General features: G+C 41.7%; 1 protein-coding gene across 5 annotated transcripts in view; it reads left to right on the forward strand.

The window, feature by feature from the left end:
• The window catches only part of CFAP69 (cilia and flagella associated protein 69), a 62,615-nt gene that overhangs the window by 25,080 nt on the left and 23,637 nt on the right, over positions 1–13,898 (forward strand). For all 5 annotated transcript variants that reach the window (XM_073581891.1, XM_073581894.1, XM_073581892.1 and 2 more), the window contains 8 exons: positions 452–550; positions 1,151–1,303; positions 4,599–4,773; positions 6,809–6,932; positions 8,046–8,094; positions 11,546–11,667; positions 12,099–12,315; positions 12,947–13,111. In XM_073581891.1, the coding sequence (XP_073437992.1) occupies positions 452–550; positions 1,151–1,303; positions 4,599–4,773; positions 6,809–6,932; positions 8,046–8,094; positions 11,546–11,667; positions 12,099–12,315; positions 12,947–13,111 (1,104 nt within the window). The remainder of the gene's footprint in view (positions 1–451; positions 551–1,150; positions 1,304–4,598; positions 4,774–6,808; positions 6,933–8,045; positions 8,095–11,545; positions 11,668–12,098; positions 12,316–12,946; positions 13,112–13,898) is intronic.

Raw genomic sequence — 13,898 nt, forward strand, 5'->3', positions numbered from 1 at the left:
TATACCACCCCAGGTATAATTTTTGCACTTTTGATTTTTTCCTCCTCTTCTTCAAAAAGTCCCATCTTTATGTTTCCATATCTGTGTGTGGGGAGACATCATAGCAGCTAGTCTTCAACCATCAGCTCAGAGACAACTAAAAATTAGGGAGAGGAGTCTAAACGAGTGAAAAGTGCAGTATCCAAGTCCCACAATGGCCAGAAATAGCATCATTTCTCAGGTACACACAGATGGCAACTTATTCTGAAAAATCAGCAGAAATGACAGGTCCGCCGTAAGATGCAAGGAAATAAAGTGCTCCATGATGTGACGAACGGTACAATTTCTCCGGCCTCTTCAGCTCGTCCAGCACCTGCGGTTTCGGGAGTGGAAGGGTTAAACAAGCATATTATCATATTGATTTCATAATTAGCTGAACCGCAGGTTTTCATCTGCACTTTCTTTCCTCCAGGTTGTCTGATGCGGGTGCCAAGTTCTCAAGTCAGAATACAGATTTGCAGTTCAGTTGCCAATTTTTACAGCCCACAGTCTACAAAGCTGCCAACGGATGGTAAATTATTTGACGTTTGCTAATTAATATTTTTATTAAAATAAATCCAAAAAAGTGATTTGTTTTTTTTTTCTTGAATGAAGTATAGTTTGTACGGGTTTATATTTCTAGGATAACTATTTGACAGCCCTCCACTATGTGCCCCTTACTATATGGCCAGTTAGCCAAAAAGGAGAGTGAGGGATTTTGTATACCCGCCTTTTTTTTTTTTTTTCTTTTTTCTCCTCAAATTGTGGATCCAATTACATAAAATCTCATCCACAATGCTGCTGCTGCTGTAATATACAGGAGATTTCCAATCCAAGGCAGAGTCTCCTCTACCTGCCGGCATCCCCAGCCATGATTTTGGTAAGTGGCTTCGTTGCAACATCATGGTTATGGCGAGAGGCACACGTGACACCAAGCCTGCTAATTAGAAGAGGTGCCGGGAATGCTGGCATGTACGATGAGGTTCGCAGGGCTCTGGTCCAGGTTCCATCGACTACCAAGGAACCAGTATCCTGCAAATCATTTTGCTCAACAATTGGTAAATCACCAAAAGGGAAAAGTGACCAATTAATAAAATATTAAGTTATGTACATATGTAAAATTCCTTAACAGGCTTTCAACCAACAAGTGTCACCTACAAGTTACAGATGGCGGAAGTGGGAGGATTGGCAGAAACCCTCGTTTTGTCTTTGGCATTAGTGGAGAACAACTTACAAGAGAAGTTAGCACTTCTGAAAGTACTACAGCTCTTATCAAGCACCACCGGTACGTATACTGCACCTATACACCCATCTGCATCATGTCCGTTTTGTTAAATAAGTTATATTTGATTTAAAGGGGGTCTTCTAATAGGACATTAACATCTTCACGACATATGACGTACCTATACGTCATGGTCAGATAAGGGTTCCCGACCGATGACGTATAGGTACGTCATGGCGATCGTGTGCTGCACAGGACACAGGAGCTGTTGCCGTTCGATCTCTCCAGGAGATTATCTTACATGATAGCCGAGACCCGGCTCTCTCACAGCCAGGAGTGGTACCCGCAGCGCCACCATATCGATTGCACCATTTTGGAGGCCTGGAGAGGGAGTGGGCTCCCTCTCCCGTTCTGTTGGCGCCCCCACAAAGTCATTGCCCGATCGTCGTCATGAAGACCCCTGCCAGCTACGGCAAGCTTGTTAGAACATGCTGAGATCACTGACAAGTATAATGCATTATACCAGCAATCAGAGTGATTAAAGTCTAAAAGTACTTAGAAAAAATAAAATCACAAAATACGTATTTATATGTAAAAACACAAATAAAAAAGTACGCGTTTGTTATCGCCACGAGAACGACCTGATCTATAAAACTTGTCCTGCTAGTTAACCCTTTCAGTGAACTCTGTTAAAAAAAAAAGGAAAAAAAATGCTTTTTCATCATACCGACGAACAGAAAGTGGAATAAAATGCAATCAAAAAGAGGAGTGTAAATAAAAATGGTGTAGGGAAAATGCCATCTTTTCCTGAAAAAGGAAGCCACCATACAGCTCCGTCAGTGGAGAAATAAAAAAGTTATAGCTCTCAGAATATAGCGATGCAAAAACGATTATTTTTATTCTATAAAATAGTTATTGTTTAAAAGTGCCAAAAGATAAAAATAATGATATAAATGAGGTATCGTTGTAATCGTACTGACCCGAAGTATAAAGCTGCCTTATCAATTTTACCACACAACGGCATAAAAAAAACCTCCAAAATCGATACTTGAATTGCTGGTTTTTGTTCATTCTGTCTCCCTAAAATAAGAATAGAAAGCGATCAAGAAATATCACGTGCCCGAAAATGGTACCAATAAAAAGCCAACTCGTCCCTCAAAAAATAAACCCTCACATGACTTGCAAAAACAAGCGTCTTTTAGTGTGTGACAGCAGCCAAACATAAAAAAATTATTTGGTGCAATTATCTGGTATCACTGTAATGGCACCCACTATAGGCTATAATCTGGCGGTGTCCTTCTTTTTAGACGTGCATAAAGTCGTGCCTCAGTTTTCTGCACCTCTGAAAAGAAGAGCACCGCTGAACAGAGGCCAGACGGAGTCCAGAGTAACTCTGCTGCCTCATTATAATGAATGGATCCATCTGGGGTTTCATCTGAATCACAGCACTCGGAGATTTCCTATTATTAGCCCTTTATAAAAATTAAAAACTTGGGGCTGAAACAACATTTAGCTGTAAAAAATTAATTATTTTTTCTTTACTTCTCAATGGTATAAAATTCTGTGAGGCACAGACATGTGGTGTCAACATGCCCACTGCACCCCTAGATGAATTCATTGGGGGGTAAAGTTTGTAAAATATGGTCACTTATGGGGACTTCCGCTGTTCTGCTAATGTGACATGGCATCCTCAAACCATTCCAGCAAAATCTGACCTCCAATATGGCGCTCCTTCCCTTCTAAGTTTTGTACTGTGCCTCAAAAGTAGTTTTTAACCATGTATGGGGTATCGGTATACTCAGGAGAAATTGCGTGACAAATGGTACTGTTTATTTTCTTCTATTAAACCTTTTGAAAATTAAAAATCTGGAGGTCAAAGCAACAGTCTAATGGAAAAAAATCGTAATTTTCCATTGACTCTGCCCAATGCTATACAATTCTGTGAATTGCCTGAGTCTTAGATGAGTTCCTCACAAGTTGTAGTTTCCAAAACGGGGTCACTTGTGGGGGTTTCTGCTGTTTTGGCATGTCAGAGGGCTCTTCAAATGTGACATGGCATCCACAATTTATTCTAGCCAAAATTGAGCTCCAGAATTCAATTGGCGCCCCTTATGAGCCCTGCCGTGCACCCAAATTGTAGTTTTCCACCACATATGGGATATTGGCGTACTCAGGGGAAATTTCACAACCAATTGGGTGGTCCATTTTTCCCTGATAGCTTGTGAAAATGAAAACCTTGGGGCAAAAACAATATTTTTGTGGGATAAGTGTATTTTTTAATTTCTAGTGCTCAGCGTTTTTATTAAATTATGTGAAATACCTGTGGGTTCAAGGTGCTCACTATACCTCTAAATAAATTCCTTGAGGGGTGTAGTTTTGAACATGGGGTCACTTGTGAGGGGGTTCCACTATGTAGGCACATCAGGGGCTCTGCAAACGATACATGGTGTCCTCTATCTATTTCAGCCATTTTTATGTTCCAAAAGTCAAATGGCGTTCCTTCCTTTCCGAGTCCTGCCATGCGCTCAAACAGTAGTTTTCCACCATATATTCAGAGTATCGGTGTACTCAGGAGAAATTGCACAACAAATTGCACAGTCTATTTTCTCCTGTTACCCTTGTGAAAATGCCAAATGTTGGGCTACAGCAACATTTTTGTGGGAAAAAGTACATTTTTAATTTTTTTTCGATCCACATTGCTTTAATTGCTGTGAAGCACCTGAAAAGTTGGTAAACTTCTTGAATGTAGTTTTGAGGGCTTTGAGGGGTGCAGTTTTTAGTGTGGTGTCACTTTTGGGTATTTTCTGTCACATAGACCCCTCAAAGTCACTTCAAAAGTAATGTGGTCCCTAAAAAAATTGGTTTTGTAAATTTTGGAAAACTGAGAAGTTGCTGATCAATTTTTAATCCTTCTAACTTCCTAACAGAGTAAAATTATGTTTAAAAAATGATGCTGATGTAAACTAGACATGTGGGAAATGTTACTTATTAACTATTTTGTGTGATACAACTATCTGATTTAAGGGTATAAGAATTAAAATTTTGCAAAATTTAAAAAAAAAATTGCCAAAATTCTGATATTTTCACAAATAAATTAAAAAAAATCTGCTTAAATTTACCAGTAACTTAAAGTACAATATGTCACAAAAAAAGAGTTCCAGCGTTGTTAAAGCATAAAGTGACACTGGTCAGAATTGTAAAATTTGGCCCGGTCGGGTGGGTGAAAATTGACTCAGGGATCAGGGGGTTGACATTGGTGGGAAATCTTTTGTTTGATTGGTCGGGTCACACAGGATTCATTTAATATGGCCAATTCATAAGTATTAATACAATTGTTTATGATATTCCTCATATTCAGAGAATTGTAAGCTGATGGCCCGAGCTCATGCAGCCCGCAGAATATGCTCCCGTCTCAATGACGCAGATCCCTCAGGACAAGTTCTTTTCCGTTCCTCTGAGATCTTATGGAACCTATTGGAAAATGGGCCAAAGGAAGAAGTCATTAATCAGCTCAGTAACATCGAATGCATCTAGTAAGTGCTGTTTATATCCTAAATTATAAAGTTTTAAGACTTTGAGCTTGTCTCACCCGAAATCTGGAGTTTTGTTATTGTATCTTGTGTGAGGCAGTGACCCCTGTTACAGCTAAGGGGTGCTGTGTGTTCTCCCCAGGATATGCATGGAGGCGTATTGAGGCTATGGGAATGCGTTGCAGTCACAGACATAGCTGTGATTGCAATGGTGAAGCAGTGAACAATGTCACAGGTAGGGGTCGCTGTGTAGTCTTCCCAGGATTTGCACGGAGGTGTATGAAGGCCATAGGTGTGCAGGTGTAGCTGTGACTGCAATGCAGACTGATTATAAAGGTAAGTGTTAGTCTTGGACATGTTAGTGTCCAAGGCGGATGTAGGGAAAACCCACTCTGGAATGGATGTTTTGAAACTGACTGCAGCATGTCAGTGGTGCAGTCAGTTCCATTCCAGACCCAGGTTTTCCATATGGCTGAAAGCCACAGGTTGATATGTTAAAAACCCTGCAGGAAAGGGTTAGTGAGTGCTTAGTGAGTCACAGGTGTGTCAGGGCCAGAGAGTGGCCTGGGAACCCACAGCCTACACAGTGGTGCTGCTGTCCACGATGACTGGTCATGGATGTGGACAGGTTTTGTGCCCGGAGGTGAACCTGAGGTAGACTGTCCTGTGCCTGAAGGAAGGACTGGCGTGTGTCACAGCTGCAGACAGGAGGATGTCAAGGTCTGTGTACGGCTGTGAGTAGAGTCTGTGATACAGCGGTGCAGGACACCCACGGGAACTAGTCAGAGGAGGACTAGCATCTGTAGTGACTGCAATCTAAAGGATGCTGTGTACTATGAAGTGCTATGATCTGGTGTGAACTGAACACTAATATTAGTTGCACTTGTGTGTGAATTCGGACTTTTATGTGTGAAGATAACACATTACAAAGACTTTTGTGTTTGAATTTTGTGGGTCACTGCTTCTTCACTGCATACAGTGCTACCGCTACCTTACACTTGGTATATTCCATATGTAACTAGTGCTATGCCCAGAACATTTAAAGGGCTAGTCCAATCTTATATTATCTTGCTATACTACTGGGGTATATGCCATCGCATTATAATTTTTGGGGATGACAACCTCCTGAAAGTAGAGGGATTGGGGGCTCTACTTTCCTCCTACACAGCAGTTTTGCTGTCTATCCACAATATAGGGAACTGCAAGTGAGTCTCTACTCACTTGCAGTTCCCTATATCGTGGATAGCTAGCAAAGTGGTGTAGGAGGGGGTGCGGAAGTTCGCAGTGCCAGAGAAAAGCAAAAGTGGCCTTGGCTTGGCGGATATCAATCACAAAGATATCCTAGTGATCTAGGATATAGTTAGAAAATGGGACTATCCCTTTAAAGAGGAGCTGTTAGCAGCTCAAAAGTGGTCTGTTTTTGCTTTTAATTTATTCCCAATGCTTTACTGAGTTTTTCATTTTTTGTATTTTTTTTTTTTTATTCCGCCATATGGTTCCAGACATATGGGCCTTTTTATTCACTGCTAATTTTTATGCTCTTTCCAAGGAGGCGGTGCTCACTTGGTAATTATGCAGAGCATTCTGCAGACACCCCCCCGAGGAACCTGTGACCCACGCCCCCTCATAAAGAACATAAAACTTAGCAAATAGAAAGGCCCATATTTCTAGAACCATATGGTGGATTTAAAAAAAACAAACAAAAGGATTGCTCAGGGGAAAAGCAGGAATAAAATAAGAGCAAGAACTGCCCACGTTTGACCTAGTGACAGGTTGCCTTTAACTGTGTTAAAAATGGCGCTAGTTTAATAAAGAAAATATCAAAATGCAATGACTAAACTGCAGATTATTTCTAAGAGCTGCAGCACCAAATTATCACTTCGGCTCCTTATACTGAGGATGAGCCCAAGGGATCCAGCAGACAGAATTCCACCAACCAGTTATCCACGGCATATGCTACCTCTACTCCCAACCGATGCCTCTAGAATGATATGATCGCCATTGCGGATTGATCACATGTATTTGAACCTTCTTCTAGTGCACTGAAAGATTCTTTTGTACGTCTACTCACAAATGGCTGCAGACATCATGACCGACAGCTAAGAAATGATCTTCTGGTAATCGCCACACTGATCGCAGAGAACAGTAGCCCACCGATGATTGTAAGTAGAAGCTGCTGGGAAGATTACTTATCAGTACTTCAGTAATTTCTCCATAATATGACATCTGATGGAACAAATGTCACATTGTACAAAGCGAAAAAGAAAATACTCTTAATGTGGACCTGTGGTGTGAAAAAAACCGCTATGAAACTGCAAATATGGGGTAAATCCGTAGGTTAATAATGTTCTGAAGCTGCACTGAGAGCCCTGTTGCCAGGAGGAAAAAAAATTTATTCCTCCCGACAGCCGCCGGCTTTCAGTCATAGAGGTGCAGCTTTAGTCATCGCTCAGTATATAGCGAGCGACGGCTGTAACTATGCCCCCGGCACTGACTGACAGCTGGTTCTGTACTGATGCACTGCTTAGCCGACTGTCAGTCCGTGTCAGAGCTGCACTGGCCGTACCTCTATGACTGAAAGCCGGCGGCTAAGTTCATCTAGAACTTCAGGAAATGAGATACTATCAGGTTGCTGGAAGCTACTAGAAGCCAGGAGCGGACCTTACCCCCTGATGTGTGACGTCATATCCCAGAAGGGAAGGGGAGCAGCTCCAGCATTACACTGAATTGCAGGTACAGTGAGGATGGGAAACAACACTATTCTTGTTATCTTTATGATTTCTGAAGGTATGACCGTTAGGATAATTTTTTACCTCTCCGGAGTACACCTATAGTTTATAATAATATACAAAATAATTAAAGTTCATAGAATGTTAGAGTTGGAAGGGACGTCCAGGGTCATTGTGTCCAACACCCTGCTCAGTGCAGTACTCACTGAACCATCTCAGACAGATGTTAGTGTGAATCGATTTGCGCAGTCCAACCCATCCAATATAACAGTGGTCTGTGGCTGCTGGACAGGAGCTGGAGATTTACCTCCTACCTGATGTCATGATGACCATGGCTCTTTTTTTGACTTGTTGGGGTGGCACAACATCCTAAGTTTGTCACAGGCCGACTAATCAAAAGAAGAGCCACAGATGCCTTCAGGGAAGAAGCAGTTCTCCTGCCCCTTCCAGCAGCCACAGACCACTGTCGTGGCTGACGGTCTAGGTCAATTCGCTCTCACTCTTATAATAATAATATGTCTTTTTATTGTGTTTTTTTTAATTTAGGAAAGTGGATTTGCAAAGCAGCTGATCTTATTTGCAACATTCTCAGAAGGTGGGTAGATTATATAGCCCTTCTTTTTAAGGGAAATGTATTATCAGAAAATGACCTATTATTTAAACCAAGTTTTTATGGTATATATTTATATACTTTTTTAATTTTATTTATTTTTTTTTTACATTTTTCATATTATAACTATTAAAAAATTCCAGAATCTTGCAATTTTAATTTTTGATACTAAGCATAATATAAGGATTATACTCCCTGTTCTGTCACTTCATGGCAAGCATTTCTTTATCATCACAAGCAGAATTACTACGAAAGGTTTCATCTCTACATAGTGTAAGGTAGCGCTTGTTATTCAGGTTGGGGATACTCGCTTGGCAGCCGATTAACCAGGTCCGGCACAGGTTTTTCAACATTAATTCAGTCCATGTGGTTTATTAGGCAGCATAAACCATAAACAGCAACAGGCTTATATCAAACAGCATAATGTAGAGCTCCGCTCTGTTAACCCTGTGGTCACACAGGCTGTGCTATGTCCGGCACGCAGGCTCTCGCCTAAAACACAGCTCACCCTGTCTGGGTTACCTTCTTAGTTGCTTTCTCATTCAGGACGTCCATTCCTTCCTGGGGAATGTCCCACACAAACAGGCCAATATACACAGGCCTGACCAGGTCCACGGCCTCAGCATGTGCTGTTCAGGAGGGCAGCAGACCCTCTAGCACGTCGGCCTTCCGGGACTTTCTACATGTGCTCCAATCAGATCCAGGCACTCCCCCATGTGACCTAATCTGGTCGCCTTATATGATCCATAGCCACGCCCACCAGATCACATGGCTATGACCTCATTGCAGGTCCTATCTCAAACACCCAGCCATACCCACATATATACATGCTTACTATGGACGTTTAGCCACACGCCCCTGGGTGGGTTTGTAGGTGACTGGTCCCACCCATCTCACCAGCCACCTGGAAGCTTCTCCCTGATACAGTGTAGCAAAACCTCAACAGTACCTCTGCTGATTAGCACAGGTTCAAGCTCCCATCCCAGGGCCACCCACTCTGGGATACATAACGGTCATTTTCCATCCTGGCATTCATCCTATATCCATTACCACAATGGATATACCTGTGTGCATGACCCATACAGCGCCCCCTAGCTGTCACAGCGGTCACTGCACCATAGTAGATACAGTAGGGAAAAAAAGTATTTAGTCAGTCACCAATTGTGCAAGTTCTCCCACTTAAAAAGATGAGAGAGGCCTGTAATTGACATCATAGGTAGACCACAACTATGAGAGTCAAAATGAGAAAACAAATCCAGAAAATAACCTTGTCTGATTTGGCAAGATTTATTTAGCAAATTAGGGTGGAAAATAAGTATTTGGTCACCTAAAAACATGCAAGATTTCTGGCTCTCACAGACCTGTAACTTCTTTAAGAGGCTCCTCTGTCCTCCACTCATACCTGTAGTAATGGCACTTGTTTGAACTTGTTGTCAGTATAAAAGACACCTGTCCACAACCTCAAACAGTCACACTCCAAACTCCACTATGGTGAAGACCAAAGAGCTGTTGAAGGACACCAGAAACAAAACTGTAGCCCTGCACCAGGCTGGGAAGACTGAATCTGCAATAGCCAAGCAGCTTGGTGTGATGAAATCAACTGTGGGAGCAATAATAAGAAAATGAAAGACATACAAGAACACTGATAATCTCCCTCGATCTGGGGCTCCGTGCAAGATCTCACCCCGTGGGGTCAAAATGATAATAAGAATGGTGAGCAAAAATCCCAGAACCACACGGGGGGTCCTAGTAAATGACCTGCATAGAGCTGGGACCACCGTAACAAAGGCTACCATCAGTAACACACTACGCTGCCAGCGACTCAGATCCTGCAGTGCCAGACGTTTCCCCCTGCTTAAGCCAGTACATGTCTGGGCCCATCTGAAGTTTGCTAGAGAGCATTTTGATTATCCAGAAGAGTATTGGGAGAATGTCATATGATCTGATGAAACCAAAGTAGAACTGTTTGGTAAAAACAAAACTCGTCGTGTTTTTAGGAGACAGAATGCTGAGTTGCATCCAAAGAGCACCATACCTACTGTGAAGCATGGGGGTGGCAGCATCATGCTTTGGGGCTGTTTCTCTGCAAACAGACCAGGACAACTGATCTGTGTACATGAATGAATAAATGAATGGGGCCATTATGAGATTTTGAGTGCAGACATCTTTCCGTCAGCTAGGGCATTGAGGATGAAACGTGGATGGGTCTTTCATTATGATAATGAGCCCAAGCGCACTGCCAGGGCAATGAAGGAGTGGCTTCGTAAGAAGCATATGAAGGTCCTGGAGTGGCCTAGCCAGTCTCCAGATCTCAACCCCATAGAAAACCTTTGGAGGGATTTGAAAGTCCGTGTTGCCCAGCGACAGGCCCAAAACATCACTGCTCTAGAGGAGATCTGCATGGAGGAATGGGCCAACATACCACCAACAATGTGTGCCAACCTTGTGAAGACTTACAGAAAACGTTTGACCTCTGTCATTGCCAACAAAGAATATATAACAAAATATTGAGATGAACCTTTGTTAATGACCAAATACTTATTTTCCACCATAATTTGCAAAATAAATCTTGGCAAATCAGACAAGGTGATTTTCTGGATTTGTTTTCTCATTTTGACTCTCATAGTTGTGGTCTCCCTATGATGTCACTTACAGGCCTCTCTCATCTTTTTAAGTGGGAGAACTTGCACAATTGATGGCGGAATAAATATTTTTTTCCCCACTGTAAATAAGAAGTCAGTGAGTTCGATCTTGTCTATTGCGGTTTATGTGTACACTGTATGCACAATGTGTACACTGTTACCTAGATGAATGTTAAATAACTCCTCTAATATAAAGGGATTGTCCAATGTAGACGCCCCTTTTAAAGGGTCACTCCCAACATTATAAATGGGTATTATCGGATAGTGCTTGTAAATAAAATCAATTTTGCAATTTACTGCTTATGAAAATGTTTAGGCATTCTTAAAATATTAGCACTTTTGTTTACAGCTCGTTGTCTAGGAGACCGACCACCACTGCCAGACAGCAGAACATGCACAGTGCTTACAAGCTCTTTTTTTTGTGCTTGTAAGCACTGTTTTAAAGCTGGCTGGAGCAATTCAGCGCAGTACTTACAAGCCAGACAGCAGCGGTGGTCGGTCTCCTAAGCAACGAGCTATAAACCAAAGACTAGTGTTAAAATCTCATGAACGGTTGCAAATTATAAAAAGTAGAGAATTGTAAAAGTGCTTCTTTTTGTGAGCACTATTCAACAATATCCATCTATGAAGATAGGAATACCCCTTTAAGAAAATGCAAATGCCAGATCAGCCCAGTAAGAATGTGTACTTTCCACATCTCCACACAGTTACATAGAACTTTCTGACATATGACATTATTCTACTTCTTCTCCTGGGGACAATGGACACTTACATTTTGATTTTTCGTTCTCCAGTTAAAAGTCATAACCCATTAGTGAAAAGTCTAAAACTTTTACACAACCACGAAGACTTCGAGATGAAGAAACTTCTTTTCAACATGTTGGTGGTGTTATCTAAGGATCTGTCAACAGTTCAGGTAAAGAATGCCTAAAACAGTAAATCAGGCCAGTAGATCGTCAGCGTATGTTCTTTCATTAGATATTATTTAAAGGGGACCGGTCACTTGCCATAAATATGGTGTAAATGCCGCTGTTCTCCTGAATCCGGTGTTGTTTTTCTTTTGTTCCTGCGCCTCTGTTTTCCTGAGATACAACCCCCGCTTCCTGTTTATGTTATCTGTGGGACCACACCCACTTGGCTAACAAGACTAGATTTATATACCGGGAAGAAGGGGCCATATCTCAGGAACAGAGAGGAGCATGAGCATGAACAAAAGAAAAACATCGCCGGATTCAGGAGAACAGCGGCATTTACATCAGGTAATATATATATATAGTATATTTAGGGCAAGTGACAGGTTGTTTTAAATTCACTAATCTGAATTTTACTTTTATGTATCCTGTTTAGCTGCTCTGTGATGGAAGAGTGGTCTTAGCCCTTTTTAACTATGTGAAAGCAAACGAAAAGCATGGAGTCCACGACTGGCCGGCTGCCCGTTATGAAGACTTACAGCTGCACGCCATCGCTACCTTGTCCTCTATGGCGCCTCTGCTGGTGGAGGACTATATCACCTGTCAGGGAAACACGCGTATTCTTCTCTTCCTGGAGTGGTGCTGCACTCAAGGTCAGTCTTTCTTTTTTTTTTTTGTCTTCAGGACTATTTACTATGCTTTTCCTTACAGGATATTTCAGATTTATCATTGCCCGATGCAATTCAGGAATATCCACAGAAGGCAAGAAATTCCAGCAGCAGGAGATTCTCGTAAAATCCAATTTATTAGAAAAATATGCAAATATCACATGCAACCAAAACCCACCACCACAGTTAAAAAAAATTATAAAATGCGGGGAAGCGCATGTCGTACGCATGTCCTTAATCATGGCTCCAACATTGCCATGATTAAGGACATGCGTCCGGAACGCGTTTGCCTGACATTTTCATTTTTTTAACTGTGGTGGTGGGTTTTGGTTGTACTTGACATTTGTATATTTTTCTAATAAATCATTGGATTTTACCAGAATCTCCTGCTGCTGCTGTAATTTCTTGTCTTCTCTGTATTAAAGGTTTACTTACACTTTAAGTATATTTAACAGTCATATAAAAAAAAAAAATGCAAATCCCGCGAGTGTCTCAGACACAGGGGGGATTGTGACAATACCACACCATGTAGAATAACTGCAATGATCTGATTAATTACGGATCTCACTTAATCATTAACTTGCAATTAAGCATGCAACAAACTCTTCCTTTTCAGATGCCTTCTTTGGTCAGGGTAACAGCTTCCATGGCACCGGTGGCCGGGGGAACAAACATGCCCAGATGCGTTACAGCCTGAGACTCCTCCGGTCCGTGGTATCCGTAGGGGATGAGACTGTGAACCAAGACCTCTGTGACCAGGGAGCAATTAGTCAGCTTCTAGGTAACGAGGCTACACTTCTTTATCCGCTGCTGCATCCTCGCGATATATTTATGTGTTCTGCTCCATGTCTAAGCAATCAGGAAAAAATTATTATCGAAGCGTTCCAGTGACTTAATAACTATGGTGGTGGCAGCCATACTGTCCTTGCAAAAGACAATTTCTACCCCCAAAAATGTCCAAAAATAGTAAATCAAACATTCAAGTGGCACCTAACGTCCTCTACTTAGTCTATAATTCTGCAATAGATTGGATTTCCTCTGTTTTGTCGTAACGGCCATTTTTGCAAAAGTGACGACAAGTGGTGCAGACATATTGATTTGTACCTTTTTAATTGGTTTCCCAGTAAATTGCCACTTTGTTATTGATAGCCGGTGACAAAACGACTTTTTTGAGCTCCAGATCTGGAGGTCAAAAGGTCCCTTTTGCCCATATGAGAAGACCACTGCTATTATATACCTGTGATAGTTGGGGGTGTTCTTGGAGAGTTTGTATTGTGGCCCATGTGATCCAGTTAATGTCACTGCAACTAATATGGCTTCAGTTTCTGTTCTTTCTTTTTGCAAATATGGTTACTGCATCAAAAACAGAAAATTGTCAATATTCATGCTAGAAAATCAGATACATTTATCAGACTTTAGCAAAAGCCTTGACTTTTACTTACTACTGTTCATTTCCCACATCCACATTTTTGTCAGAAATCCTTAAGGCTTTGGCCACAATAACCGTCAAGCGACCGAAGTTTGATCGATGCTACATCGCAGCGCTGTATGGGAACATGTTGCGGCCC

The sequence above is a fragment of the Dendrobates tinctorius genome, unplaced genomic scaffold (genome assembly GCF_039654945.1).
Source record: "Dendrobates tinctorius isolate UK_male_01 unplaced genomic scaffold, ASM3965494v1 ptg000070l, whole genome shotgun sequence".
Taxonomy (NCBI): Eukaryota; Metazoa; Chordata; class Amphibia; order Anura; family Dendrobatidae; genus Dendrobates; species Dendrobates tinctorius.